The 22,937-nt window shown below is 56.8% G+C and overlaps 3 protein-coding genes across 19 annotated transcripts in view; 2 read left to right on the top strand and 1 right to left on the bottom strand.

Annotated features, from left to right (window-relative positions):
* The window catches only part of PMPCA (peptidase, mitochondrial processing subunit alpha), a 13,457-nt gene extending 6,274 nt beyond the window's left edge, over positions 1-7,183 (bottom strand). Inside the window, exons 1-7 of one of the 2 annotated variants that reach the window (XM_032261809.1) lie at positions 7,023-7,183; positions 5,265-5,467; positions 4,905-4,984; positions 4,586-4,668; positions 2,522-2,616; positions 1,408-1,508; positions 296-559 (exon numbers count right to left, since the gene is read on the bottom strand). In XM_032261809.1, coding sequence (XP_032117700.1) covers positions 296-559; positions 1,408-1,508; positions 2,522-2,616; positions 4,586-4,668; positions 4,905-4,984; positions 5,265-5,467; positions 7,023-7,093 — 897 coding nt within the window. In that variant the 5' untranslated portion in view covers positions 7,094-7,183. Of the gene's footprint in view, positions 1-295; positions 560-1,407; positions 1,509-2,521; positions 2,617-4,585; positions 4,669-4,904; positions 4,985-5,264; positions 5,468-7,022 lie in introns of those variants that run through there. The other variant, XM_032261810.1, reaches the window with a different exon arrangement.
* Positions 7,156-14,594, top strand: ENTR1 (endosome associated trafficking regulator 1). Of its 5 annotated transcripts, XM_032261827.1 has the most exons (10): positions 7,207-7,422; positions 7,511-7,660; positions 8,372-8,440; positions 9,186-9,298; positions 9,569-9,985; positions 10,860-10,933; positions 11,753-11,864; positions 12,277-12,339; positions 12,783-12,922; positions 13,606-14,594. In XM_032261827.1, exons 1-10 carry the CDS (start codon positions 7,353-7,355, stop codon positions 13,700-13,702), a joined length of 1,305 nt encoding a protein of 434 aa, XP_032117718.1. In that variant the 5' UTR covers positions 7,207-7,352; the 3' UTR covers positions 13,703-14,594. The 5 variants fall into 5 exon arrangements, with proteins under 5 accessions (XP_032117714.1, XP_032117715.1, XP_032117717.1 ...); XM_032261823.1 differs by lacking the exon at positions 8,372-8,440 and having other exon boundaries at positions 7,156-7,422; positions 13,606-14,591; XM_032261824.1 differs by lacking the exons at positions 7,511-7,660; positions 8,372-8,440 and having other exon boundaries at positions 7,157-7,422; positions 13,606-14,502.
* A 2,940-nt stretch (positions 14,595-17,534) lies between these two features.
* Positions 17,535-22,937, top strand: part of SNAPC4 (small nuclear RNA activating complex polypeptide 4) — a 28,501-nt gene continuing 23,098 nt past the window's right edge. For 3 of the 12 annotated variants that reach the window (XM_032261751.1, XM_032261758.1, XM_032261757.1), the window contains exons 1-6: positions 17,535-17,633; positions 19,206-19,461; positions 20,551-20,597; positions 21,710-21,877; positions 22,056-22,181; positions 22,524-22,602. In XM_032261751.1, coding sequence (XP_032117642.1) covers positions 19,242-19,461; positions 20,551-20,597; positions 21,710-21,877; positions 22,056-22,181; positions 22,524-22,602 — 640 coding nt within the window. In that variant the 5' untranslated portion in view covers positions 17,535-17,633; positions 19,206-19,241. Of the gene's footprint in view, positions 17,634-19,202; positions 19,462-20,550; positions 20,598-21,709; positions 21,878-22,055; positions 22,182-22,523; positions 22,603-22,937 lie in introns of all 12 variants that reach the window. The other 9 variants (XM_032261754.1, XM_032261752.1, XM_032261759.1 and 6 more) reach the window with 9 other exon arrangements.

The raw sequence follows: 22,937 nt of genomic DNA on the forward strand, positions 1-22,937 counted from the left end.
AAAAAAAAAAAAAAAAAAAAAATGCAATGCAGGCCCTGCAGATCCACCCCCTTGAGGGAAGAACGGTGCCCACCTTCTGCAGGCGTGGGGGGCGCTGCACTCAGGCCCAGCAGCGAGCAAGCACCCTCAGCAGGGGACACAGGCCACACCCCGCTATGAACTGCAGTAAGTGGTCAGGCAAAGCCACAAGTGCGGTCAACGCCCACTGCCCTCAGAATCAACACAAAGCACGCCAAGACACAGGCCCGGGGACGCGTCTACCACCAGAGACCGTGAGATGTTCCCGCCACGTCACCTTGGCAATCCCCCCAGTGTACTGGGCCACGGATCTGTCAACATCCACGGCCTCCACGCTGCCCCAGGCCGGCTGGACCCCCAGGAGGTACTTGCGGGCACATTCCACCAGGAGCTGGTGCTCCACACCCACGCCGGCCAGCACCATGCGGTCAGGGGTGTAGTAGTTTCTGAGGTAGGAATGCAGCACTTCCCGACTCATCTTCGCTATGTTTTCTGCAGGGCAGAAGCGGTGGAGGCCAACTGTGTTCTCCCTGTAAGCTGCCTAATGGGGAGGAGACAGACAGGTGACTGAGACAGCGCGACAGGCTTCCTCCGGCAGGCAGCACCGCCGCCTGCTCCAGCTGGGCCCTGGAAATCTTATGCGAGCTGGTATTTTAGCTACAGTTTGGCAACAGCGGCCGTGTGTGTATTTATAAAAATAGTAAAATCTGTCTCTCAAGAATAAAAATTCACAAAAACTGTAAGATTAACTGAAGTAAAAACCTAGTTACTGTAAGAATTGGAAAATACAAACACTGCATAAATAACAGACTCAGAAATCAAGAGTGGGCCAGGCGCTGTGGCTCATGCCTGTAATCCCAGCACTTTGGGAAGCTGAGGAGGGTGGATCGCCTGAGGTCGGGAGGTTGGGAGTTCGAGACCAGCCTGACCAACAAGGAGAAACCCCGTCTCTACTAATAATACAAAATTAGCCAAGCGTGGTGGCGGGCGCCTGTAATCCCAGCTACTTGGGAGGCTGAAGCAGGAGAATCGCTTGAGGCCAGGAGGCGGAGTTTGCAGTGAGCCGAGATTGTGCCACTGCACTCTAGCCCGGGCAACAAGAACGAAACTCTGTCTCAAACAATAAGAATGTTCTAAGCTGGGCGCAGTGACCCATGCCTATAATCCCAGATACCTGGGCGGCAGAGGCATCAGGATCACCTGAGCTGAGCCCAGGAGTGCGAGACCCGTGCAGGCAACATAGAGAGGTCTCAGCTCAAAAAACAAAAACTAAACTGTTCTGTGCACACCCATAACCTGCAAGGACATGAGCAAGGAGGCAAACAGCCCCTCCCCCCGCCCAGTGCCACTGATCGGGATGCGGAGGCATTCGCCAGTTTGACGTTTTACTTCGTGAATCATCTCGGTGAGGAGAGGCTCTGGGTCGGGCCGCATGTTCAGGTCCTCCAGCTCAAACTGGACCGCCATCCGCGTCATCTCCACCTCTTCATCTGCAAGAGAACCCAAAGATGAGGGCTCAGTCTGCACAGGCACAGATGATGAACACGGCAGTGACCCGGAGCCTGTGCGCTGGGCTGAGTGTTTGCTTCTTGGTGGCTGCTGGCAGTCACTCTGCCTTCAGCTAGGGGCAGGCTTGGTACTTGTATGAGTAAGGGGGGCTGCCATGGGGAGCAGGAGCTGGGGGGCCGGGGCCTAGGCCTCTCATCCCACCTCAGCCACGAGGCAACCATGTGGGCCTGCTAAGCTCTGGCTTCCCTGCTGGTGAAAGGCACTGAGGACACTGACCTGTCCATCCCAAGGGCTGCTATGAGGACACAAGAGCAGACACCGAAGTTCTTATAAAGAGAGGCACACGCCGGGGACGGTGGCTCATGCCTGTAATCCCAGCACTTTGGGAGGCTAAGGTGGGTGGATTACCTGAGGTCAAGAGTTCAAGACCAGCCTAGCCAACACGGTGTAACCCCATCTCTACTAAAAATACAAAAATTAGCCGGGCGTGGTGGCGGGCGCCTGTAATCCTAGCACCCCTGACATCTGTCTGTGCCTCTGTTTCTTTTCGTTTTTTTTTTGGAGACACAGTCTCACTCTGTCGCTCAGGCTGGAGTGCAATGGCGCGATCTCTGTTCACTGCAACCTCGCTCCTGGGTTCAAGTGATTCTCCTGCCTCAGCCTCCTGAGTAGCTGGGACAAGTACAGGCGACCACGCCCAGTAAATTCTTTTATCTTTTTTGTTCAGACAGGGTTTCGCCATGTTGCCCTGGCTGGTCTCAAACTCCTGGGCTCAAGCAATCTACCTGCCTGAGTCTCCCAAAGTCCTGGGATTCCAGGTGTGAGCCACCATGCCCGGCCCCAGCCCCGTTTCTCGTGGATCTCGCTGTCACTCTGTGTTGGCCTAAAGCTCCAATAACACAGAGCTCTTCCTCACGCTGCAGCACCTCCACAAACCTTTCTAGTCTTCCCTACGTCCAGGCCCACCTCAAACGCCAGCGGCTGGGATCCGCACCTGTTAGCCGGGGCTGCAGAACCACGTCGGCCAGTAAGCCGACCACCGTGTCCAAGCCTTTGCTGTCAGCAGACACAGCATACATGGTAGTGTCTCTGGAAGAAAAAACAAACCGACAGTGCCGGGTCCTGAGCTCACACTCCGCTGAACAGGCGGGAGATATTCGGGCCTGGCATGCCAGGGGGCACTTCCTACCCTTTTGTTGGGGACCAACAGACACTTTCCCCTTTCCCTTTTCCTGTCTTAAGGTGTAAATGCTTGGGAGGCAGGACTCACAGCTACACACAGCTTCAGTCAAAATGGAGCCACTTCTGAAAGAGGTTTTTGTAACTGCAGTCTCTCTCAAAAGGTGAAGTGTTTCATCCCAGCCCCCCGTTTCCTGAACGAACCCCACTGGTCAGTATGAAAACATGCCCCGCCTTGGATGGCTCGAAGGACAGCAATGGCTGGCTCGTACGGAGCTTCTGTCTTGATTTAACATCTGTTCATAGCATGAGACACTGCACACTCAGAAGCGGACAGAGCTGGTCTGTGGAGCAGGCACGGAATCATGGGGTGATCTGAGATCAAGTGTGATCAAGTGAGACCATGCAGAACAGACAAAACAGCCGTGAAGAAGAGGGAGTATGGGAGGCAGGATGCGGTCACCAGTGCCTCTGAAGAAGAGACTTGCCTGGACCTTCATCCTGAAGAGGAGCCAGTTGCAGTGACCCCAGCCCACGTGGGGAGAATGGCAGGAACAAAAGCCTGAGCTGAGGGCGAGGGGCTGGGTCTGAGTCAGGACACCGGCCACCTGGCCGGAGAAGGTGTTCATCTGGGAGGAGTGAGATTCAAGGCAAGAGTGGGAGGACCTCACACACCAGGCAAGGGCGGCCGGGAGGCAGGGGGTATCAAGAAGCCTTGTTTAGAATGTATGTTATCTCCACGCTAACTTAATTCTTAGCATTTAATGTGGTTTTTTTTTTTTTTTTTGAGACGGAGTTTCGCTCTTGTTACCCAGGCTGGAGTCCAATGGCACGATCTCGGCTCACCGCAACCTCCGCCTCCCAGGTTCAGGCAATTCTCCTGCCTCAGCCTCCTGAGTAGCTGGGATTACAGGCACGCGCCACCATGCCCAGCTATTTTTTTGTTTTTTTTGAGATGGAGTTTTGCTCTGTCACCAGGCTGGAGTGCAGTGGTGCAATCTTGGCTCACTGCAACCTCCGCCACCTAGGTTCAAGCGATTCTTCCACCTCAGCCTCCCGAGTAGCTGGGACCACAGGCGCATGCCACCACGCCCAGCTAATTTTTGTATTTTTAGTAGACGGGGTTTCATGATGTTGGCCAGGATGGTCTCCATCTCTTGACCTCATGATCCGCCCACCTCAGCCTCCCAAAGTGCTGGGATTACAGGCGTGAGCCACCATGCCCAGCCACATGTCTTTTATGTATAATTTTTTTTAGCATTCAAACTTAAATAATCAAGCATTTAAAAAATCTGTGACCTGTATCCACCCATCTCACGTCGCCCAGTGCTTTCTGAACAAGCTCCTCACCTGGCATGCCAAGACCACTCCACCGTGCTCCAGGCAACACTGCCCTCCCTCTACCAAGCAGCCAGCACCTCCCCAGCTCGGAGTCTTGGCCCCTGCCGTCTCCTGGTTGGGAATGCCTTGTGCCCACTGTGTCTAGCAAACTCCTTCGGAACCAGCCCAATCCTGCGTTTTCTATGATTCCCTTCCAACTCCAGACCAAGTCAGCTGCTCATCCTCCTGGCTCCTGCCACCCTTGGCTACTGGGTGGAGTACGTATGCAAGGCCCTGTGCTCTACCTGGAACAGGGCCTGCTCTACATCCCTGGCATGCAGCCAAGAGCCCAGATCAAATGATGGGGTGAAATGGGTTCCTGGGGACTGTGCTTCTCTGTGTAAGCGCTGCCCACCCAACTCTCCATCCAGGATGGGGCTCACTTCTCCCCATGAATCTCCACAGCCTCTCCGATGGGAGGGGTTTAGAGGGAATCTGACCAACGAGGAGGTCGGTTCACAAGGACACGAAGTCAATTTGTACGTAAAAGATGGTGTACCTTGATGTCTGGCAGTCACAAATACCCCCATGCTTTTCCAGCGTAAGCAGAATTTCATCTTTGCTGTCAAATCGAGCAGTAGACTAGTAAAAATAAATAAGAAAACCTAAGTAAGCAATCCAGGCTGTCCCTAAAATATAATTATTTTTAAAATAATACTTTTGTTTTCAAAACACACACACAAAAATTATCTTTTAACTTAAATATTTTATTAGCATTAATTCAGCTATTTAATAGTTTATTAAAATAACCATTAAAAGAAAAACTTCAAACATCCCTCAAAAGTATAGTCTAGAAAATTACGAAACTGGACACTGACCGAAAATGCCAATTTTTCCAAAAAGTGAGCAATTCCACTAAGATATTTTGCTTCATATCTTGATCCTGAATTAATAAGAACTAGTAGTAAAAAGAAAATTAACAGGTTAAGTCAGATATTCAAAATAAGATTTATCAAGAGAAACATTTTAAAATTTCAATATGATATGATCAGATTTAACTACATGAGTATGACAGTGCTGCTGACGGCTTCACGGGTGTATGTGTAGGACAACATTTATGAAATCATACACTGTTTCCACTCAGGGTACAGTTCACAGTTGACACGCTAACCGACAGTCCACCAAAGCTTGTGCATGTTCAAACAGCAGAGCACCCACAGCACCACGGCAGTACTTACTTCCTACTGTACAAAACTGTCCAAACTTATTTTGAGACGCCACGCGAAGCCCATTATCCAATGTGGTGACTTTGGTTTCAAACTTTTCCTGTCCGTCAACAGTAGCAAAAACAGGCTTGGGTACTCCAGGTAAGGGAGAAGAGAGGGGGATGTTGGGATAGGCACCACCACTGCTAAACCGTCTGTGCGCAGGAGGCCCAAACCTACAACAGAGAAAGCGGCCCAGTCACAGCAGGCTTGGGACCACAAACCGGCGATGCCCTCTCAGGTGAACTTAGTTTTGTCCGCATTGAAAGTGAACATCTGCCTTTCTAAACAACTTAATTCTACAGACTCTGGAAGACAGCAGAGGCTGACAACAGAGACCGACCGGCTCATCCACGGGACCTGGAACAAGCTGGTTCCACCCTTTGGGTCTTAGTTGCCATCTCTGTAAAACAGGGCTTATTAACAGCAAGGCGCTCCAACAGTCTGTACACATAAAGACCTTCAAGGGCATCCCTGATGTCTTAGATAGAAACCACACCCCTTATTACCCTAGTCCAAAGGCGGGGTGTGACTTGGCCTCTGTCTCCCTCTCCACACTCATCTCCTGAACCCCCCAGACACCCACAGGTCGTGGTCAACTGATTCTTCTGTCAATTCCTGGAACACATGTGACTCATCACCCCCAAACCATCTTCACTGTTCGAGGCCTTGCCCTTTGCCCATGCCTACCCCTTCTTCCATTCTTCATCTCTTCCCTTAAATGTCACCCTCAAAGAGGCTACCCTCATCAGCCTACTCTTTCCTGTTCTTTTCTCTTTTTTTGAGACGGAGTCTCGCTCTGTCTCCAGGCTGGAAATTCAGTGGCACGATCTCAGCTCAATGAAACCTTCACCTCCCAGGTTCAAGCGATTCTCCTACCTCAGCCTCCCAAGTAGCTGGGACTACAGGCACGTGCCACCACAGCCAGATAATTTTTGTATTTTTAGTAGAGATGGGATTTCACCATGTTGGCCAGGATGGTCTCGATCCCTTCATCTAGAGATCCGTCCGCCGCAGTGTCCCACAAGTGCAGGGATTACAGGCGTAAGCCACCTCTCCCGGCCTTTCCTGTTATTTTCTATCACTAAAGGCTACTTGTTTACTCCAAAGCATTTGCACGATTGCCAATATTTTGTTCACGCTCCTGGCTGTATCCATCTCCTGGGGGCAGCACCTCCGCACCCCTGAAAACCGCTCGTTGCGTGGCGAGGGGCGATGCCAGTACTGCGGGAAGAAAGTTCCAGCGTGGGGAAAGGCAGGCCCCGCCATTTGGGCGGGAGAAGCGGTGGGGACGGAAAGGGTCCTTAAACGTCAGGGATCAACAGACCAGCGGACAGAGCGCCGCAAACGAGAGCCTGGACTCTGGTGTCAGAACCCTGCGGTTCTAACAGAGCTGGGCCCCCGCCGGCTCAGCCTCCAGAAGGAGCACGCCGCAGGAGAAGCGAAGGGGGCAGAGACGAGACAGGGGCCTCGGACAGGGCCCGTCGGCCCGGGAGGTGAGGGAGGGAGAGGACCCGGTAGCCGGGAGAGGAGACACAGATGGGACTGCGCGCCCGGGCTCGAGGCCCAAGACAGGGCAGGGTTCCCGTCGCCTCGGGGACGACGACAGTGTCCCCAAGTGGAAGCCCGTTCCACGGACGCCGTGTCTTCTATGGAAAGCAAAGACGGAGCGTCCAGACAGACTCGAGCCGCCCCGGCCCCAGGCCAAAGCACGGCTCGCCTCTGGCTCACCTCAACCGCGAGCGGCCCCAAGAACCCGAGCCCCGCAGCAACCGCGTTGCCACCAGCACCACAGCCGCCATCTTGAGTCTCCGCCCCCAGACTCTGTCGTCACTTCCGCTTCCGCCCGTGGCGCCCCGCCCCCTCAACGACAGCGCTAGGCGTTCGGGCGCGCGCTTCCGGTGCTCGGAGCGGAAGCGGTGGCCAGAGGCTCGGAGGAGCAGCGGCGGCCGAGCGGCGGGCGAACGGGGCGGGCAACGGGGGCCGCGGCCCGGGCGGAGCCAGGGCCATGGAGCCGCCGCTGCCGGGCTAGGCAGGTGCAGCCCCGCCGGGCGCGCGGCGATGTCGGGCTACCCGCGCCGCTCGGGCGCCACCCCGCTGTCCCGCGCCCGGAGCCTCGTCATTCCCGACGGTGAGCGGGGCAGGGGCCGAGTCCAGCGGTCACGGGGGGCGGCGGCCGCCCCGGCACGCAGTAAAGTCGCTGTTGTCGTTGCTTCCAGCTCCAGCGTTCTTTGAGCGCCGGTCTTGTCTCCCCCAGCTAGACTGTGAGCGCCCCCATGGCAGGGACCTGGACTCCCCCTTCTTCGGCATTCGGCCGGCCTTTATGTGCTATGTGCCCAGCCCGGTGCTGGCTTCCGTGGGAGACACAGGTGAGAGACGAGGCGCTGGCCCCGGGGACGCCTCCAGTTCCCGCGCCACCTGTGGCACCTCCGCTGCGGCCGGAGTTCGTCCATTGACTCGGAAGTGAGCACGGCGCTCACTGCACGCCAGGCGCTCGGAATTCAAAGGCGGAGGAGTCCCGCTGCCAGGAGCTCACAGTCTGGTTGCGGGGAGACCTCCCCCCAGACAGACAGTTCGATAGAGGATGGTCAGTGCCCAGGGAAGCACAGGAGCCCGCCCGCTTTCCTCGTGGAGCTAGAGTGGGGGTGTCTTCACCCATGGGGCGGTGATTGGAAACCCAGCTGGAGCAGTCCGCCTGCCTCCCCGGCTGGGCAGTGGCCAGGTCTGGTTCATCCTCGTTCTACGCAAGAGGTGCTGCTGGGTGCCCTGGGTGTGCAGGAGTGTTTGTGCCAGGGTCTGAGGACATTCGGGGGTGTCACGAGGCAGGAGGACACACTCGCCCCCGCTGGGCTTCAGAACCTACGGAGAGCCTCTTTCAGATCACAGACACCAGGGCCAGTCTGTGCGAGTCAGACCATCTCCAGGGTCACAAGTCCGGGGGCTTGTGTTTTTTAAAGTTCCGTAGGCTGTGAGCAGCACTGTAGTGGAGACTCCGCGTGCAAAAAAAAAAAAAAAAAAAAAAAAAGATGTGAGGTCATAAAGGCTTGCCACCATCATGGTGGGTGACTGTTTCTTTGCAGATTTTGGCTATGGAAAGGGGAAATGTTCTAAGCAAAGCCCATCAGGAGCCCATCAGACACATTTTGGAGGTAGAGTAGTTCAGAAACCTTTTCTTCCTGTCTCCATCCAACACAGTGCAAGGGACTGGTGGCGGGACTGTCTACGTGATGGGATCTGTGGTCTGTCTGGAGCCCCATAGAGCAGGCAGGGGTGGGATTTCAAGGGTTCAGTCTTGACCCTAGAATAGAAGCGAGGTGCACGGGCAGAAGAACCTGAGCAGGGGGGACATCAGGAGGCAGAGAAGTTCCATCTCGGGGGCTGGGACCACAGGAGCCAGCTTTACATGGGTCTCACAGCTGGGAGGGCCACGTGTGGCTGCTTAGGTGCCTGTAGAGCGGGAAGGCTTGCCTTACCCATGCTGCCTAGGTAGAAGAGTCGGGAAGAGGGTTGAGGAGCCCTGGCTTCCCCACTTGGCAGCCCCTTAGGAGCTTTGAGCTCTCAGCACAGGTTGCGCTGACGCTGCTGAACTCCGTGCATGCGTGCTGTGGAGCAGCCCGGGTCGCCTTACAGTTCCCCAGAGGGTTCTTGTGGGCAGCAGAGTGTGGGAGCAGGGGCTGAGGGGTGGAAGGAGAATATTTCAAATGCAGTGCACGTCCATGTCACTGTCCACCTCCAGTCGCCTTCATGATTCCCAGGGCCGCCTGAATCATGGGAGAAAGATTCACATGGCTACCCCACCTCACATGTGGCCGGGCTCTGGAAAGAGGGGAACGGGAAGGTTCCCTTTCAACACTCTGCAGTAGCTTTATACATTTGTGACGTCTGTTGTTTCAGATGACAAATTTGAAGATCTTGAAGAGGCAAATCCATTCTCCTTTAAAGAGTTTCTAAAGACCAAGAACCTCGGCCTGTCAAAAGAGGACCCGGCCAGCAGAATTTACGCAAAGGTAAATCCATAGCATTGTTGGCGATGGCTTGAGACAGAAGCAGCCTTGTGGGGCTGGTCCGTTCTGGCCTGCAGCCTCCTTTGGAGGAGGTCTGCGAGTGTGGCAGGGCAGGGCAGCGGCAGTGCTGGGAGCAGCTCTGGGCTCAGAAGCCGCTGGGCTCCTTCCAGTAGATGAGATGAGGCCTTTCTCCACGTTCTGAGGCAGAACCCAGAGACGGGAAGGCGCGCGTGGCTGCTGAGTCAGAAGCATGGCCTCCGTTGTTTTTTTTAGGAAGCCTCGAGGCATTCACCGGGACTCTACCACAACTCCCCAACCTCCCAAACCGGGGGGTATGGCTTGGAGTATCAACAGCCGTTTTTCGAAGACCCAACAGGGGCTGGTGACCTCCTGGATGAGGAGGAGGACGAGGACACCGGGTGGAGTGGGGTCTACCTGCCGTCCGCCATGGAGCAGACTCACCCCAAGAGGGTCCCTGCCGGCGCGTCGCCCTGCAGCACATACCTTTCCTTCCTCTCCACCCCAGCGGAGCTGGCAGGGCCGGAGTCTCTGCCCCCTTGGGCATTGAGTGACACTGATTCCCGAGTGTCTCCGTCCTCTCCAGCAGGGAGTCCTAGCGCAGACTTTGCGGCTCATGGAGAGTCTCTGGGGGACAGGCACCTACGGACGCTGCAGATAAGTTACGAAGCAGTAAGTGAGCTTTGCGGTGCCCTGGCACAGCGCCTGTCTGAGCGAGCTTCTCCGGAGAGAACCTGGAGCTGCCCTGCTTCCTGGGTGGCCCGGTTTGAGTCCCAGGACAAGATGACTCGTGTAACAGCCTACTACCTACTGTTCACTTTCCCTTTGACTTTGCCTTTGGTTACACGTGGGAGTAGAACCGGCTAAAGAGGACTGGTGAGATAGAAGCTGTGAAGTGGATTCAGTTGAGCACTTAATGGGCTGTACCTCAGGAGAGGCTGGCTCCAGCTGTCAGCTCAGGGATATCTTGCTAAGTATTCTAAGAGGAGGAACATGTTTGAAAAATTATAATCACCTAAAAGGTGGTAAGCTCTGAGCAAAACAATGTGTTTTTTGAGACAGTGTCTCACCCTGTTGCTCAGGCTGGAGTGCAGTGGTGCGATCTCGGCTCACTGCAACCTCCGCCTCCCGGGTTCAAGTGATTCTCCTGCCTCAGCCTCCCGAGTAGCTGGGATTACAGGCGTGCACCACCACGCCCAGCTAATTTTTGTATTTTTAGTAGAGACAGGGCTTCATCGTGTTGGCCAGGCTGGTCTTGAAGTCCTGACCTCAGGTGATCCACCGCCTCAGCCTCCCTAAGTGCTGGGATTAGGGGCGTGAGCCACCGAGCCCGACCTCTGAGTAAAATGAATTGGCATCTGTGACCGCAGGTCTTTAAAAAGCTACACCTCCACCCGTGGTGTTCCTTTGTAGTGTGCTACAGGCTGACGCTGCACTGGCCCAGGCGTCTCTGAGCATCAGGAGGCTCTAGAGTCAGACCACAGACGCATACCCCCTTTTGAGTGAGACATGCCGACTTTCTAATAGGGATGTTCTTTCTCCACAGCTGAAAGATGAAAATTCTAAGCTGAGAAGAAAGCTGAATGAGGTTCAGAGCTTCTCTGAAGCTCAAACAGAAATGTATGTAAGCCTTTAGTTAGGAATGCAATTCACAACACCTAACACATAGGGAAATCCGTGTTTTCTTTGTTTTTTGAGAAGGAGTTTTGCTCTCTTGTCCAGGCTGGAGTGCAGTGGCACGATCTCGGCTCACTGCAACATCCACCTCCTGGGTTCAAGCGACTCTTCTGCCTCAGCCCCCTGGGACCATTTTTAAATGATGATGAAGTAATCAGAATCAAACTGGATCTGGCTTTTAGCGTATTAAAATGTTCAGCATGAAACTCACTTCCGTGTTCTGCATAAAATTTTATTTCTTTGTTTTGAGACGGTGTTGCTGCGGCACCCAGGCTCCAGTGCAGTGGTGCAGTCGCGGCTCACTGCGGCTTTGACCTCGACTCCAGCAATCCTCCCATCTCAGCCTCCCAAGTAGCTGGGACTACAGGCGTTCGCCACCACACCTGCCTAATTTTTAGATTTCAGTTTTGTAGAGATAGGGTCTCACTGTGTTGCCCAGGCCAGTCTCAAATTCCTGGGCTCGAGCAATCCACCCGCCTCAGCCTCCTGAAGTGTTAGAATTACAGGTGTGAGCCACCATGCCTGGCCAAGACAAAAAGCCACCAGACTCCTTACTGGGGCAGCAGAGGTGTGAGAGCCCCTCCCTGCACTGCCTCGTAGCTGCCTGCAGCTCCAGGCCTGAGGATGCCGCTGTCCCCCTCTGTGTCTGAGGCCCGTCTGTCACAGGCTCTTAGCGGGTTTAATCTGGCTAGTGAGGTGTCCTCTTGTAGCACTCTTTAAAGTAGCCACAGAAATTAACAACTCGGGTTTTTCTTTAACAAGGGTGAGGACGCTTGAGCGGAACTTAGAAGCAAAAATGATCAAGGAGGAAAGTGACTACCATGACCTGGAGTCGGTGGTTCAGCAAGTGGAGCGAAACCTGGAGCTGATGACTGTACGGGCGTCTTTCTCTGAATCGGGGCGAGCTGGGCGGGGCAGGAGAGCTCCCAAGGGAGTGCTGTTGCCCTCAGCAGGCGGGTGGGTGCTGTGGAGCCGGTGCAGACTGCCCTTGGGAGTGGGACTGTGTGGCTCTCAGGGACCAGCGTCCCTTGGCGTGGCTGTCTTGCTGTGTCCCAGCCAGCCTGGGAGGCCATCCGTGGGGAGTGGAGGCAGAGCATAGGCACTGCATGGTGAGCCCCTCCCATGAGCTGTCTCAGAGTAGCGGCAGGACCGGGTAGGGCAGAGGCTGGGAAGGGCCACAGCCACAGCGGGTGGCCTGCTCCCTGGGTCGGGCCCATGACCTGTATGAGGACGTCAGTGATGCCTTTTCTTGTTTTTGTTTTGTTTTGTTTTGTTTTTGGTAACAGAAACGAGCTGTAAAGGCAGAAAACCATGTCATGAAACTGAAACAGGAAGTAAATTTGCTTCAGGTAATTAAAGGACCTCAGTGTTTTCCTTTGATTTGTGGAGTCACATAGACAGGAATTCAAGAAGAAACATGTGAAAGACTTTCTGCTGGGATTTCCCGTGTCCAGGCAGATAAAGGACTGAAGATGGGGACAGTGGGGACAGCACCCACTTCCCATTGGGACCTGGAGCAGAGGGAGCGCTGGATCTCTGTTGGGAGTTTGGGATCTGGCACCGGGTGTCCACTGGCTGGACTCCCTGTTTCTGTAGTCGGGTGCTGGGCTTATACTGGAGTGAAGGGGAAGCTGTTAGGTCCCCAGTTCCAGAGGCAAACCGCCAATTAGGCCAGAGCACCCATCCTGAGTGAGCCCAACCCCCATGGGCAAGTCCCCACCTCGCCACGTGGTGCACTTTGAGCTGGATGGCCTCGGAGATGCGCTCTCCTCAGCCATCACCTTCCCCCCAGGCACAGGTCTCCAACTTCCAGCGAGAGAATGAAGCCCTGCGGTGTGGCCAGGGAGCCAGCCTGACGGTGGTGAAGCAGAATGCCGATGTGGCTCTGCAGAACCTCCGAGGGGTCGTGAGCGGTGCGCAGGCCTCCATCAAGTGAGTACCTGGGGTGCTGGGAAGCCTCGCAGAGAACGGGATGCGATTGCAGTGGCCTTCAGTGGTCCTGGGTGGGAGTCCAGGCTGACGGAACCATGGCTGGCGGACCAGGGAGCCGCAGGGAGGGGCGCGTGCTCAGTGGGTCACTGTGTGAGCAGACCACAGGCTTTCTGACCTGCTGGACCGTGTCCGATCCCAGCTGGGAGGTGCAGACAGTAATGCCACCCAGAACTGATTCCCACCTGCGGACACTAAAGCTCTGAGTAAGGCATGTACTGGGAGTTTCCCTCCTGTTGAAAAAGCAAATTCCCAGAAGGCCCTCACTACTGTGCCTGGCTGGGGACACGCCAGCCACCGTCACTGTGACAGTGGTGAGCGTCTCTACCCACTAGGCTGAGCTCTGCAGGGTGGTGTTGGGCCCCCCAGAGCGCTTCCTGTGGACAGGGGAGCCTGCTGTGTGAAGTCAGGTATGGGTCTCCTCGCAGGAGGTGAAAACCTATCGTTCTCCCCTGGAGCCCCTCCCTTTCTCCCCCCAGAACCCCTCCCCTTTCTCCCCCTCTGAACCCCTCCACTTTCTCCCTCCCGGAACCCCTCCCCTTTCTCCCCTGCCCCAACCACCCCCATTGCTGTGGAGTAGCTGCTGAGTAGCTGTTGCCCATCCTGATATCTGTGCTTGCTTTCAGGCAACTGGTTTCCGGAGCCGAGACGCTGAATCTTGTTGTTGAAATCCTTAAATCTATAGACAGAATCTCTGAGATTAAAGAGGAGGAGGACTCTTGAGGACCCCTGGGTGTTTTCGGCGGGAAGCTGTGTGTATGCCCCGAGATCACCACCGCTTGTCTAAATGTGCAGTTGTGCCCTTAAATATGCGGTCTCCACCCAGAGTAAAGTGTTTGTTGTGAGCGAGGTTCCAGTGTTGTGCCCTTGGCCGGTTCTGGCCACCACAGCGGGAGCAGCCCCTGGCTGAGTTGCCCAGGAGTTTCTGTGCAGCTCTTGGTGAAATCCCTGCAATTCTCTAGATTCTGATGAGCTCTGGAAGACGTTGTCATAAAAGCCAGTCATTTTAAGAAATTACTAAACGCCAAAAGAGCAGTTCTGTCATCAGCGTTTTCCTTCTCATCCCAGAACAGCAGTTGTAAGATAACTACAATTGATTGTCCTTGATTTCCTAAGTAGAAAAAACGCTCAATGAGCCTCAGAGGTGGCCGCCTGGGCAGGGCCCTGTGCCTTCCGCTGGCACTCAGGGCTCCCTCTGGCTCCCGGGTCACTCTTGAGGCCCCAGCAGGTGGTCTCTGCAGTCCTGGCCTGAGTGTGGAGGGGCCGCTGTGTGGCTGCTGGTGTCCTCCCCCCAGGCCCCGGGGACCAAGACCATGCATTCCGTGCTGTGAAGCTGTCTAAATGGGCCTTGTTGGCTAGGGGTTCTGATGAACATTTTCAAGCAGCATTTTGTACAATGCGGTTGAGAATTCAGGAATTTGAAGTGTGAGCAGAGCCTGCCCAGGTTTGTGTGAGGTCCCAGCTGCCTTTCTGACCACCTCCCACAGAGGGAAGGCCACACGCACTAAATGCCTTTTTAACTATTTTCCTATCGATGTTTTTTTAACAAGCTTGTTTTCCCCTCCTGTTCCAATTGATAGCTCTCTTATTTAAATAAATCCTGCAGTTCACCCCACTGTCTCTTCTCTGCTGACTTCGCCAGGCCTTGAACACCTCAGCCTTCCATAGCTCACCTGCTCCTGCCCTGACCGGTGCCTTGCGCTAGCAGGTGCTCTCCAGGTCCTCAGCCCCCAGGGTCGGGGGCAGACAGACCGGGGCTGCCTGGGCCTGAGCACGGGGACTCACACATGATGGACGTGTGAGTCACACAGCTGCACGTTTCAGAGTTGGACAGATTGGATTCCCGCGTTGGGTCATTCTTTCGGATCATGTGGTTGAATTTTCAAACAAGGCGTCTGAACCACTAGACCCCTGGCCTCAGCCGCAGGTACAGGTCAGCGCTTCCCAGGAGGCCCTGCGGAGCGGTCCTCCTGCCCAGTCCCGTGCGCCTCCCTCTCCTGCCAGTCGGTGAAAGCAGGTTCTGGATTGTGCTGTCAGGGCTGACGAGACAGTGCTGTGGTTGGAAGCTGCCGGAGTCAGCTGCTGAGTGTGCGGGCAGCTCTGGGGGTGTGGGTGACCCCCACACGGGCCCGAGGAAGGAGAGCTGTGCAGCCCCAGGCACGACCTGCCTGAAGAACATCTTAGTTTGTGGTGTTACTACCCAGCTGTTTATATAGCCCTGCATATGTAATTGTGTTAGTTCATCGTCAGAACAGCTAGGGTCTGAAGTATAACTTACTACTGATACGTGTCTAGCCTGTGTAGCCATACTTAGTGTGAGTAGCATACTGAGTTCCATATAACCTTTCTATGTAGTCATGTAGTCTATATAATTATGCATGTATTCTATATAATCATACAGGTATTGTAGTCGGAGCTGCACTGACACATTCAGTGCTGATTTATAGAATCCTTCCATAGAACCACATAGTAGTCTGTAGTAGGAGGAATGCCTGGACCAGTCAGAACAGCAGCAGTACATGGGAAAACAGCCAGACCAGGACAAGAACCAAAGACCCGGGCGGTGGCGTCCCTGCCTGAAAGGGCATACGCATATGGCAGGCTCGGAGCAGGAGTCTCTCCTCCTGATAGAGGAGCTGTAGCACCTTGCATCCAGATCCTGTGGAAAGTTGGCCTCAGGCCTGAGATCCCACAAATAACCGAGGGAGAAGAACCCCTCTGGTGTGACGGTCATGGTGGCTGTACACCCTGTCAGCCTTTTCTCGCTTCTGTGCGGGCTCAAATCATCCTCCCATAAATATCTTAAGAGAAGAGCACACGTCTGCCAGCTCCCACTGCACTGGCTTACAGTATCCTATTAGAAACCCTTTGAAGTCTCCAGCCCCCAGATAAGAAGTGTTGCACACGACACCTGCTGCACACAGTCTGCCTCCTTGCCTTGGTGACCTAATGGGGTGGATTCCTTTTCTGTACCTGACCCTCAACTACTGCACATGGCACGGCCCCCTACTGCGCACAGCCCACCGCTCTTCCCAGGTGACATAATGGAGTGGCCTTCATGCCTGCTACTCACATGATTATGTATGTCCTACCACTAAGCCTATAGATGACCTCGCGACCCTTCCCCCTGTCTTGTACCTAATAAACACAGATGCTTCTGGATGTTCAGGGCCTTGCCTGTCTCTGCTCATAGGTGGTGTGGTCCCCTGAGCCCAGCCGTCTTCTCCAGTCCTTCTGTGTCCTGTTGCTTTACTTCCCGGATCCTGTGCCTCAGCACAACTACAGGGGACACCCCACGACCCCATAAGGCTGAGGCCCTACATGGGAGCCCTGTAGCAGCGGGACTGGGGCTTCCAGCAAGGATGCGTCATGCCACAGACCTTCCCGGGGGCCCTGTGGGAGAGATAGCATTTTATGGGTGGGGGTCACAAAGGCCAGATCGCCAGCCAGGCCCCATCCATCAGATGCTCGTGAAGCAGGTTGGCCACTGGCCCTCATGCCAGCCAGCTCATGGAGCACGTGGGGCCCAGGGAAGCAAAGGGGAGATGGGCACACCAGTTTTGCACACTCCTCTTTTGGTGTCCGTGTTTGAAGCGTTCTGTAGTAAGACGTTTAAAAATACAACTCGCAGCGCTGTATTTAGTGCCTGCCTCTGCCGTCATATTTTGAGCCCTGCTCCGGCAGTTCCCAACGATCCAGGGACCGATACAGGCGGTGCTTGAGGAGCCTATGGCCGTCTGGGTCCATCTTCTCCACCTGTTTCTTGCCAGTCCTTAGCTCCCAGCCTGGCCTCACCTGGGCTTCGCCCTTCGTCACCAAGAGCCCACCTCCTGGGTAGACGGGACAACCCCCCTTTACAGTTCTCCAGCTGATGCCCCCAGCTCAGCTCGAAACCCAGGCTGGAGTGGGGACCCCCTCACCAGCCGGGCCTCAGGATGTGTCTGCAGCGCCTCCGGTGCTCCCAAGCTCTCGGGAGCCGGGAACTGTAGGGAACTGTAGGCGCCGGCCCAGCTCCCAGCCGAGTCAGCCCTGGCACGTTCCTGAAGGAATGAATACCCACTTAGGGGAGGGCCCCAGGGCAGGTTTCCAGGCCAGGACGCCCCAGAGGGCCTGGAAGGCGTGCAGAGGTGACCAGGGAAGCAACTGAGTTCAGCGTGGTGCGGCCCCCGCCCCTTCTGGCCTCGGTCTCCTGCACGTGCCTGGAGATCGGCCTGACCTGGGCGTCCTGGGCATGCAGGGCAGGCTGGGGAAAAGCCCTTCACGTAGACTTTCTCATTGGTTGCTTAACCAGACCCCAAGATGTCCGTTAGCAGAGGATGAAACAGGCAGAGAGAGGTCCAGCGATGGCCGAAGGTCACAGCCAGTGAGGACCGGGCTTCCGGATCGTGACCCGGTGGCCGGGTGCCTGTCCCCTGCCTTGGGGTCCCGCGTCCCCCCGCGCCCCTCCGGAGCGTGCGGGGGCGGTCCCCGGGGCGGCCGCACGAGGGCAGCACTGAGCCGGTAGCCCCTGTGGTCCCGGATGGCCGTAGCGGCCGTCCCGGCGTGCCCCGCGCATTAGGAGGCGGGACTTCCGGCGCGCGGCGCTCAAGTTCCCCAGCCGCCGGAAGCGTCGAGTCTGCGGTCGCCCGGGAGACGGCGGAGTTCGTGCCGGTAGGTGAGGGCTGCGCCTCGCAGGTAAAGCGCGGGCGGCGCCGGCAGCTCCCAGCCTCTCCCCGCGGAGGGGGCGCTGTCCGGGGCGCTGTCCCGAGGAGCGGACAGCCGCGGTCCGGGATGGGGGCGGGGCAGCGTCCAAAGTCCGGGAAACTGAGGCCCGGCGTGGCCCCGTGTGGCCGAGCCCGGACCCGCGGGGATTCCGGCCCTGGGAGCCCCTCTGCTGGGAGCGGGCTGCGGCCCCTGCGGGCTCCGAGGAGGCTCTGGCGGGGCCGCCCCAGCTGCAGGGCTCCCGCGTGCGTCTCGGGACTGCCCCGGGGATTGCGCGGCGGCCGAGCCGCGAGGGGGCTTCCCCAGGTCCCGCCGCGAGCAGGAGGCGCACCTGGGCCTGGGCGGTGCCTAAATGCCCACCGCCCTGGCTCTTCCTGGGGTTCCCTGGGCCCGGGCGGGTCCGGGTGGCGTCCCCGCACTGGGGCCGGAGGGGCCGCCTGCTGCGCCCCGTCCTGGTGGGCAGCCCTCAGGACCAGCCGTTGGGAGAGGAGGGGTGCGGGCAGAGGGTCAGCCCCTAAGTCAGTGGCACGGGACGTGTGACTTTGACCTCCTTCCTGCTGAATATCACTCACCTTAGCGACACGGGGAGGGGAGGCAGCAGCCCCTTGTGCAGTGAGGCTTCGGGGGAAAGCATCTCCGCAGGCCCGGAGGCCCTGAACCGCCGGCTGTTAGCTGAGTTCAGTGTACAGGTTCGCAAGCATTTGGGGCTTAAGCAGGGGGCCCCGTGCAGGAGTGAGGGCCCTGGGCTGCTGCGGCTAACGGTGCTCGCGGGTGGATGCTTTGGTTTTGTTCCAGCTGGGCAGGGCCCCTGTCAGTCTGCCACTCAGAGCCATGCCAGGGACAGGGGAGGGTGTTTCTCTGTTGTTGGGTGCTTTCGGCTCTTGGGTCTAGTGCTGCTTTGAGATTTTCTCTGCTAACACTTCATCCTTCCACTCTGTCATCCAGAGCCCTCCTCCCTTCAGACTCCCCAGACCACAGTTCCTAAGAAAAAACCTTGACAAACGTTTGTTCAGGGTCAGGCCGGGCCGCCCTCCAGGGGCCGTTCTGGATGTGCAGAGAACGGTCAGCCTTGCCTTTGGGAGCTTCCTTTCCCCGTCCCGTCGCCTGGGCAGTCTCAGTTTGTGTCTCTCTCTGAACGTTTCTCAGAGGTCCTCTGTGGGTCCAGCTCTGCACCACGGGAGAGCAGGATAGCCTAAGCTGTGGCCACGGGTTTAGCTTGCGTGGGGATCACGGGCTGTGTCCTTGCCCTGTGGTGACTTTGCTGTTGCACCTCACACCTTCTGCACTGGGTGGCGAGTTTCCGAGTGGCTTGGCGTGGGAGCAGAGACTGGACAGTGGGGCCTGTTCTTGTGCATCCGCTCCCTGCCTGTGCTGGCTGTGGCCTCAGAGCAGTCAGGAGACGTTCTTGGGGCTTAGGCTCTTGGCAGAGCACATATCAGGAGTTCATGGGGTACAGAAGGGTATGAGGTTGCAGCCCCAGGGCTCCCCAATTCTCAGCCTGGCCTCTTAAGCTTTCTCTGAGGAGCTCAGTGCCCACTGCCGAGCAGGCTCCTGCCATCCCATGCGGGCGGGTGTGTTTGAAGGAGAATGGGATCCCGACATGGTCTTGGTTTCTAACATCTTGGGATGTGTTTTGGAAGTAGGCGAAGTCATGGATATAGACGCTGAAAGAGAGAAGATAACACAGGAAATCAAGGAGCTGGAAAGGATTTTGGATCCCAGCTCCTCCAGCACGCACATGGAAATCTCAGAATCAAGTTTCGAGTCAGATTCTGAAGCAGGTGAGTGCCTTGCACTGGCCTCCCGGGGGCCAGGTTAAGAACAGCTGGTCTGCCCTCTGGGTTCCTCTCAGGTACATTAGGGTGTGATGGTAGCTGGCTGTGATCTCTCTGGCCTGTAATCCCAGGGACTCCAGAGGCTGAGGAGAGAGGATTGTTCAATCCAGGAGTTCGTGTCCAGCCTGGACGTGACGCAGCAAGAGCCTGTCCCTAAAAATAATAATGATGATAAAATGATGACTGGTGCTGCTTGGACCAGGCCCAAATTTTTGCCAACACTGGTGCCTGCCTGTCCTCCAGCCAGAGAGCTTCTGACAGTTCCTTCTTTGCTGGCCCCTGAACCTGCTGGCTGTGTGTGTACCGTGGGCTCTAGGCCTCCCAGGGTCTGGCCCTGGCTGCCTCGGCCCTGTGCGGGGCTTCTGGAGTGGACCATCCTGAGAGGGCAGGTCTGGAGCTCACCCATCGGCAGCCTGGACAGTCCATGCCTGGATGGTCACCACAGCTCACACCCCCAGGATCTCCTCTCCTCTCAGCCTCCCCTCCCCACGGACCCCACCCCATAGCCTCCCCTCCCACAGCCTGCCCTCCCAACCTGCTTCCAGCCCCACCAGCTGCTGCCTTGATGGGAGACCTCCCAGCCTTGCTGCCCCCTCTCCCTAGACCTAGGGCCTGCCTCTGAGGCAACCTGCTGTCTTCCTCCTGTGGTCAGGGCCTCTGTGTCCGTGCCTCCCCTCTGACTGGCTGAGCTTGGGAAGGACAGGCCCATTTTCCACTAAAGCTTCCCATCTGTCTCTTCAGTGCAGAACAGCCTGTGCCATCCAATGAGCCCTGTGTAGCGTTGTCCCATGTGCCTGGGCCTCCCCAGCATGCAGTCAGAGTCTTCTCTGTCTGGCTGACCCCGCCTTGGTCCAGTGCCCACCCCACTGTTGGGGAGGGAAGGTCCGCTCACTGAAGCCTCACAGCCTGAGGCTCTCTCATCACCTCACGGCCCCAGGCCCTCTGTCCTCTGCCCTGCCCAGGAAGCAGTGGTGAGCTGCGCCCCACCTCAACCCAGCGCTGGTCCCAGCACTGTGCTGCTTGTGTTTCTGACAGATTCGCCGCCCTCTGAGGACCCAGACGCTGCTGATGCCCTCATCTCGGTAACTGCTGCCTGACCTGGCTGTGCCACTGGACCAGGCCTGCCACCACCTTCCCCAGTGGCCTGGGAGGAGGGGGTGTGGTTTGAACCATATTGGTGGTTTTTCTGCATTGTAAAAATGATGCACTTTTGTTATAAAAGAAGTTAGAAAAAGCATCTATCACTGAAATTGTCCCTAGAAATAACCACTGGGAACAGCTTGGTGTTTACATCTCTTGGCGTTTTTCTGAGCTTGTACCTGTATGCCTCTGTCTCCAGTGTGGCATCTGTCACTCATGGGCAGCTGTGAGTCGTGCACCTGGGTCCTGCCTCTCACAGCGCACCTCTCTGTGCCTCAGATTCCTGTGGGATAGTGGGGACAGTTATAGCACACATCAGTTAACACGAGCAGCTGTACAAAAATTAGCTGGTACAGTGGCACATGCCTGTGGTCCCAGCTGCTTGGGAGGCTGAAGCTGGAGGATCACTTGAGCCCAGGAAGTTGAGGGTCCAGCGAGGCGTGATTGCACCACTGCCCTCCAGCCTGGATGGCGGAATGAGACCTTGTCTCAAAAAAAAAGAGAAATAGCACCTAAACAGCACGTGGCGGCTGCCCAATGAGGCCAGCCACTAGTAACTGCCTTTTGTTTCCTTTGGAAAACATTTGCCATTTGCTGCTTTTTTCCGCCAAGTCAGTAGCTCACGTTTTAGCGGCCATGTGGTCCGCCATCTGTCGGCGAGCACCCACTGGAGCCAGGTGTTTTCACCGCGTCTGCTTCCTGGCTCTGCAGAGACTTGCTACCACACGCACTTACTCCCCGCGCGTCGCTGGTGATGGACACGATGGGCTTGGGACAGAGTTCAGGGTCGCCCCAGCCCTGGCACGTTCCAGCATGGGGCTCCACCTGCCGTGGATTAGGAAAGGCTCACACGGGCCACCTTGAGAGCGACAGGCCACTCCCAGGCTCAGACACCCTCCTGCTGCCCACGAGGACCTTTTCCTGCTTCCACATGGGCTGTTGCTGCGCTGGAGCTGCCTCGGTGTCCCAGAGGCCCAGCAATGGGCGACTGGCCCCTGCGGACGGGACCGTCCACGCCTCGTCTCCTTATGTGCCGTTTCTGGCTCACAACCAGGACGAAGAAAGGTGGGGTGAAGCCAGCAACGATGAGGACGACCCCAAGGATAAAACCCTCCCTGAAGACCCAGAGACCTGCCTGCAGCTGAACATGGTCTACCAGGAGGTCATCCAGGAGAAGCTGGCTGATGCCAACCTGCTGCTGGCCCAGAACCGGGAGCAGCAGGTAGGATGGGCCGTGCCCACAGTGCCCATGCCTCCCCACCCCAAGAGCCTCCCACAGCTGGGCTTCCCAGGTCCAGGGCTCCCCAGTGCTCTGCCTCTCCCCTGCCCCGGGTCCCCTTCTCCACAGGGAGAGTCATTGCTGCCGGCCCACGGGGGTCCTTGCCTTGTGTCTGTCACAGGAGGAACTCATGAGGGATCTGGCTGGGTCCAAAGGCACCAAGGTGAAGGACGGCAAGAGCCTGCCCCCAAGCACATACATGGGGCACTTCATGAAGCCGTATTTCAAGGACAAGGTTACCGGCGTGGTGAGTAGCCGAGGCCTGCTCTCATCAGAAGGGCTCTTGTCCCCAGGCCCTGCTGTGGGGTGTCTTGAATTCCCTTGAGTTCAAGATAACATTGGTCAGCCTCCTTAAAACCGCCTCATCTGTGGTGGGCAGGCTGACCTCTGCGCTGCGTTGTGCTGGGCTCCAGGGCGTGTAGGTACCCATGTTTCGTGTGCAAGGCCTGACTCCTCAGCCTCGTGGAGGGGCCAACAGGGTTGCACCCCTCAGCCTCACAGTGGGGGAGAACGGAGGAAGGGGCCCGAGTCCTGCTGTGGGCTCCGCAGGGATGCCCTGTACCTCTGGTGATGTGGTGCGCCCTGACAGGGGCCCCCTGCCAACGAGGACACGCGGGAGAAGGCTGCCCAGGGTATCAAGGCTTTCGAGGAGCTTCTCGTGACCAAATGTAAGAGCCCCGGCCGGCCCCGTGGCACCCCTGAACTTGGGAACCCCTCCCCAAAGCCTTGCCTTCTCTGGTTTCTCCCCAAGTTGTCAGACGTCTCTCTGCTGTGACCTCATGGTTCCTTCAGGCTTTGACCACTGGGACTGGCCCCTTGACCTCTGCCTTTCCCACGCTGAGCAGGTCCTTTCCAGAATGCCAGTCATGAGGGGCTGGCCGGGCCCCACCCCACCCTCTTGCTCGGTCTCCCCGCCTCGTCTTGGGCCACAGAGCCGTGGTGACCATGCACTGAGCTGGCACCAAGCCTTGGGTGGAGCTGTGTCTGCTGGGTGGAGGGGCTG

This window comes from Sapajus apella, unplaced genomic scaffold (assembly GCF_009761245.1).
Source record: "Sapajus apella isolate SASKATOON/1434 unplaced genomic scaffold, GSC_monkey_1.0 scaffold126, whole genome shotgun sequence".
NCBI classification, from domain to species: Eukaryota; Metazoa; Chordata; class Mammalia; order Primates; family Cebidae; genus Sapajus; species Sapajus apella.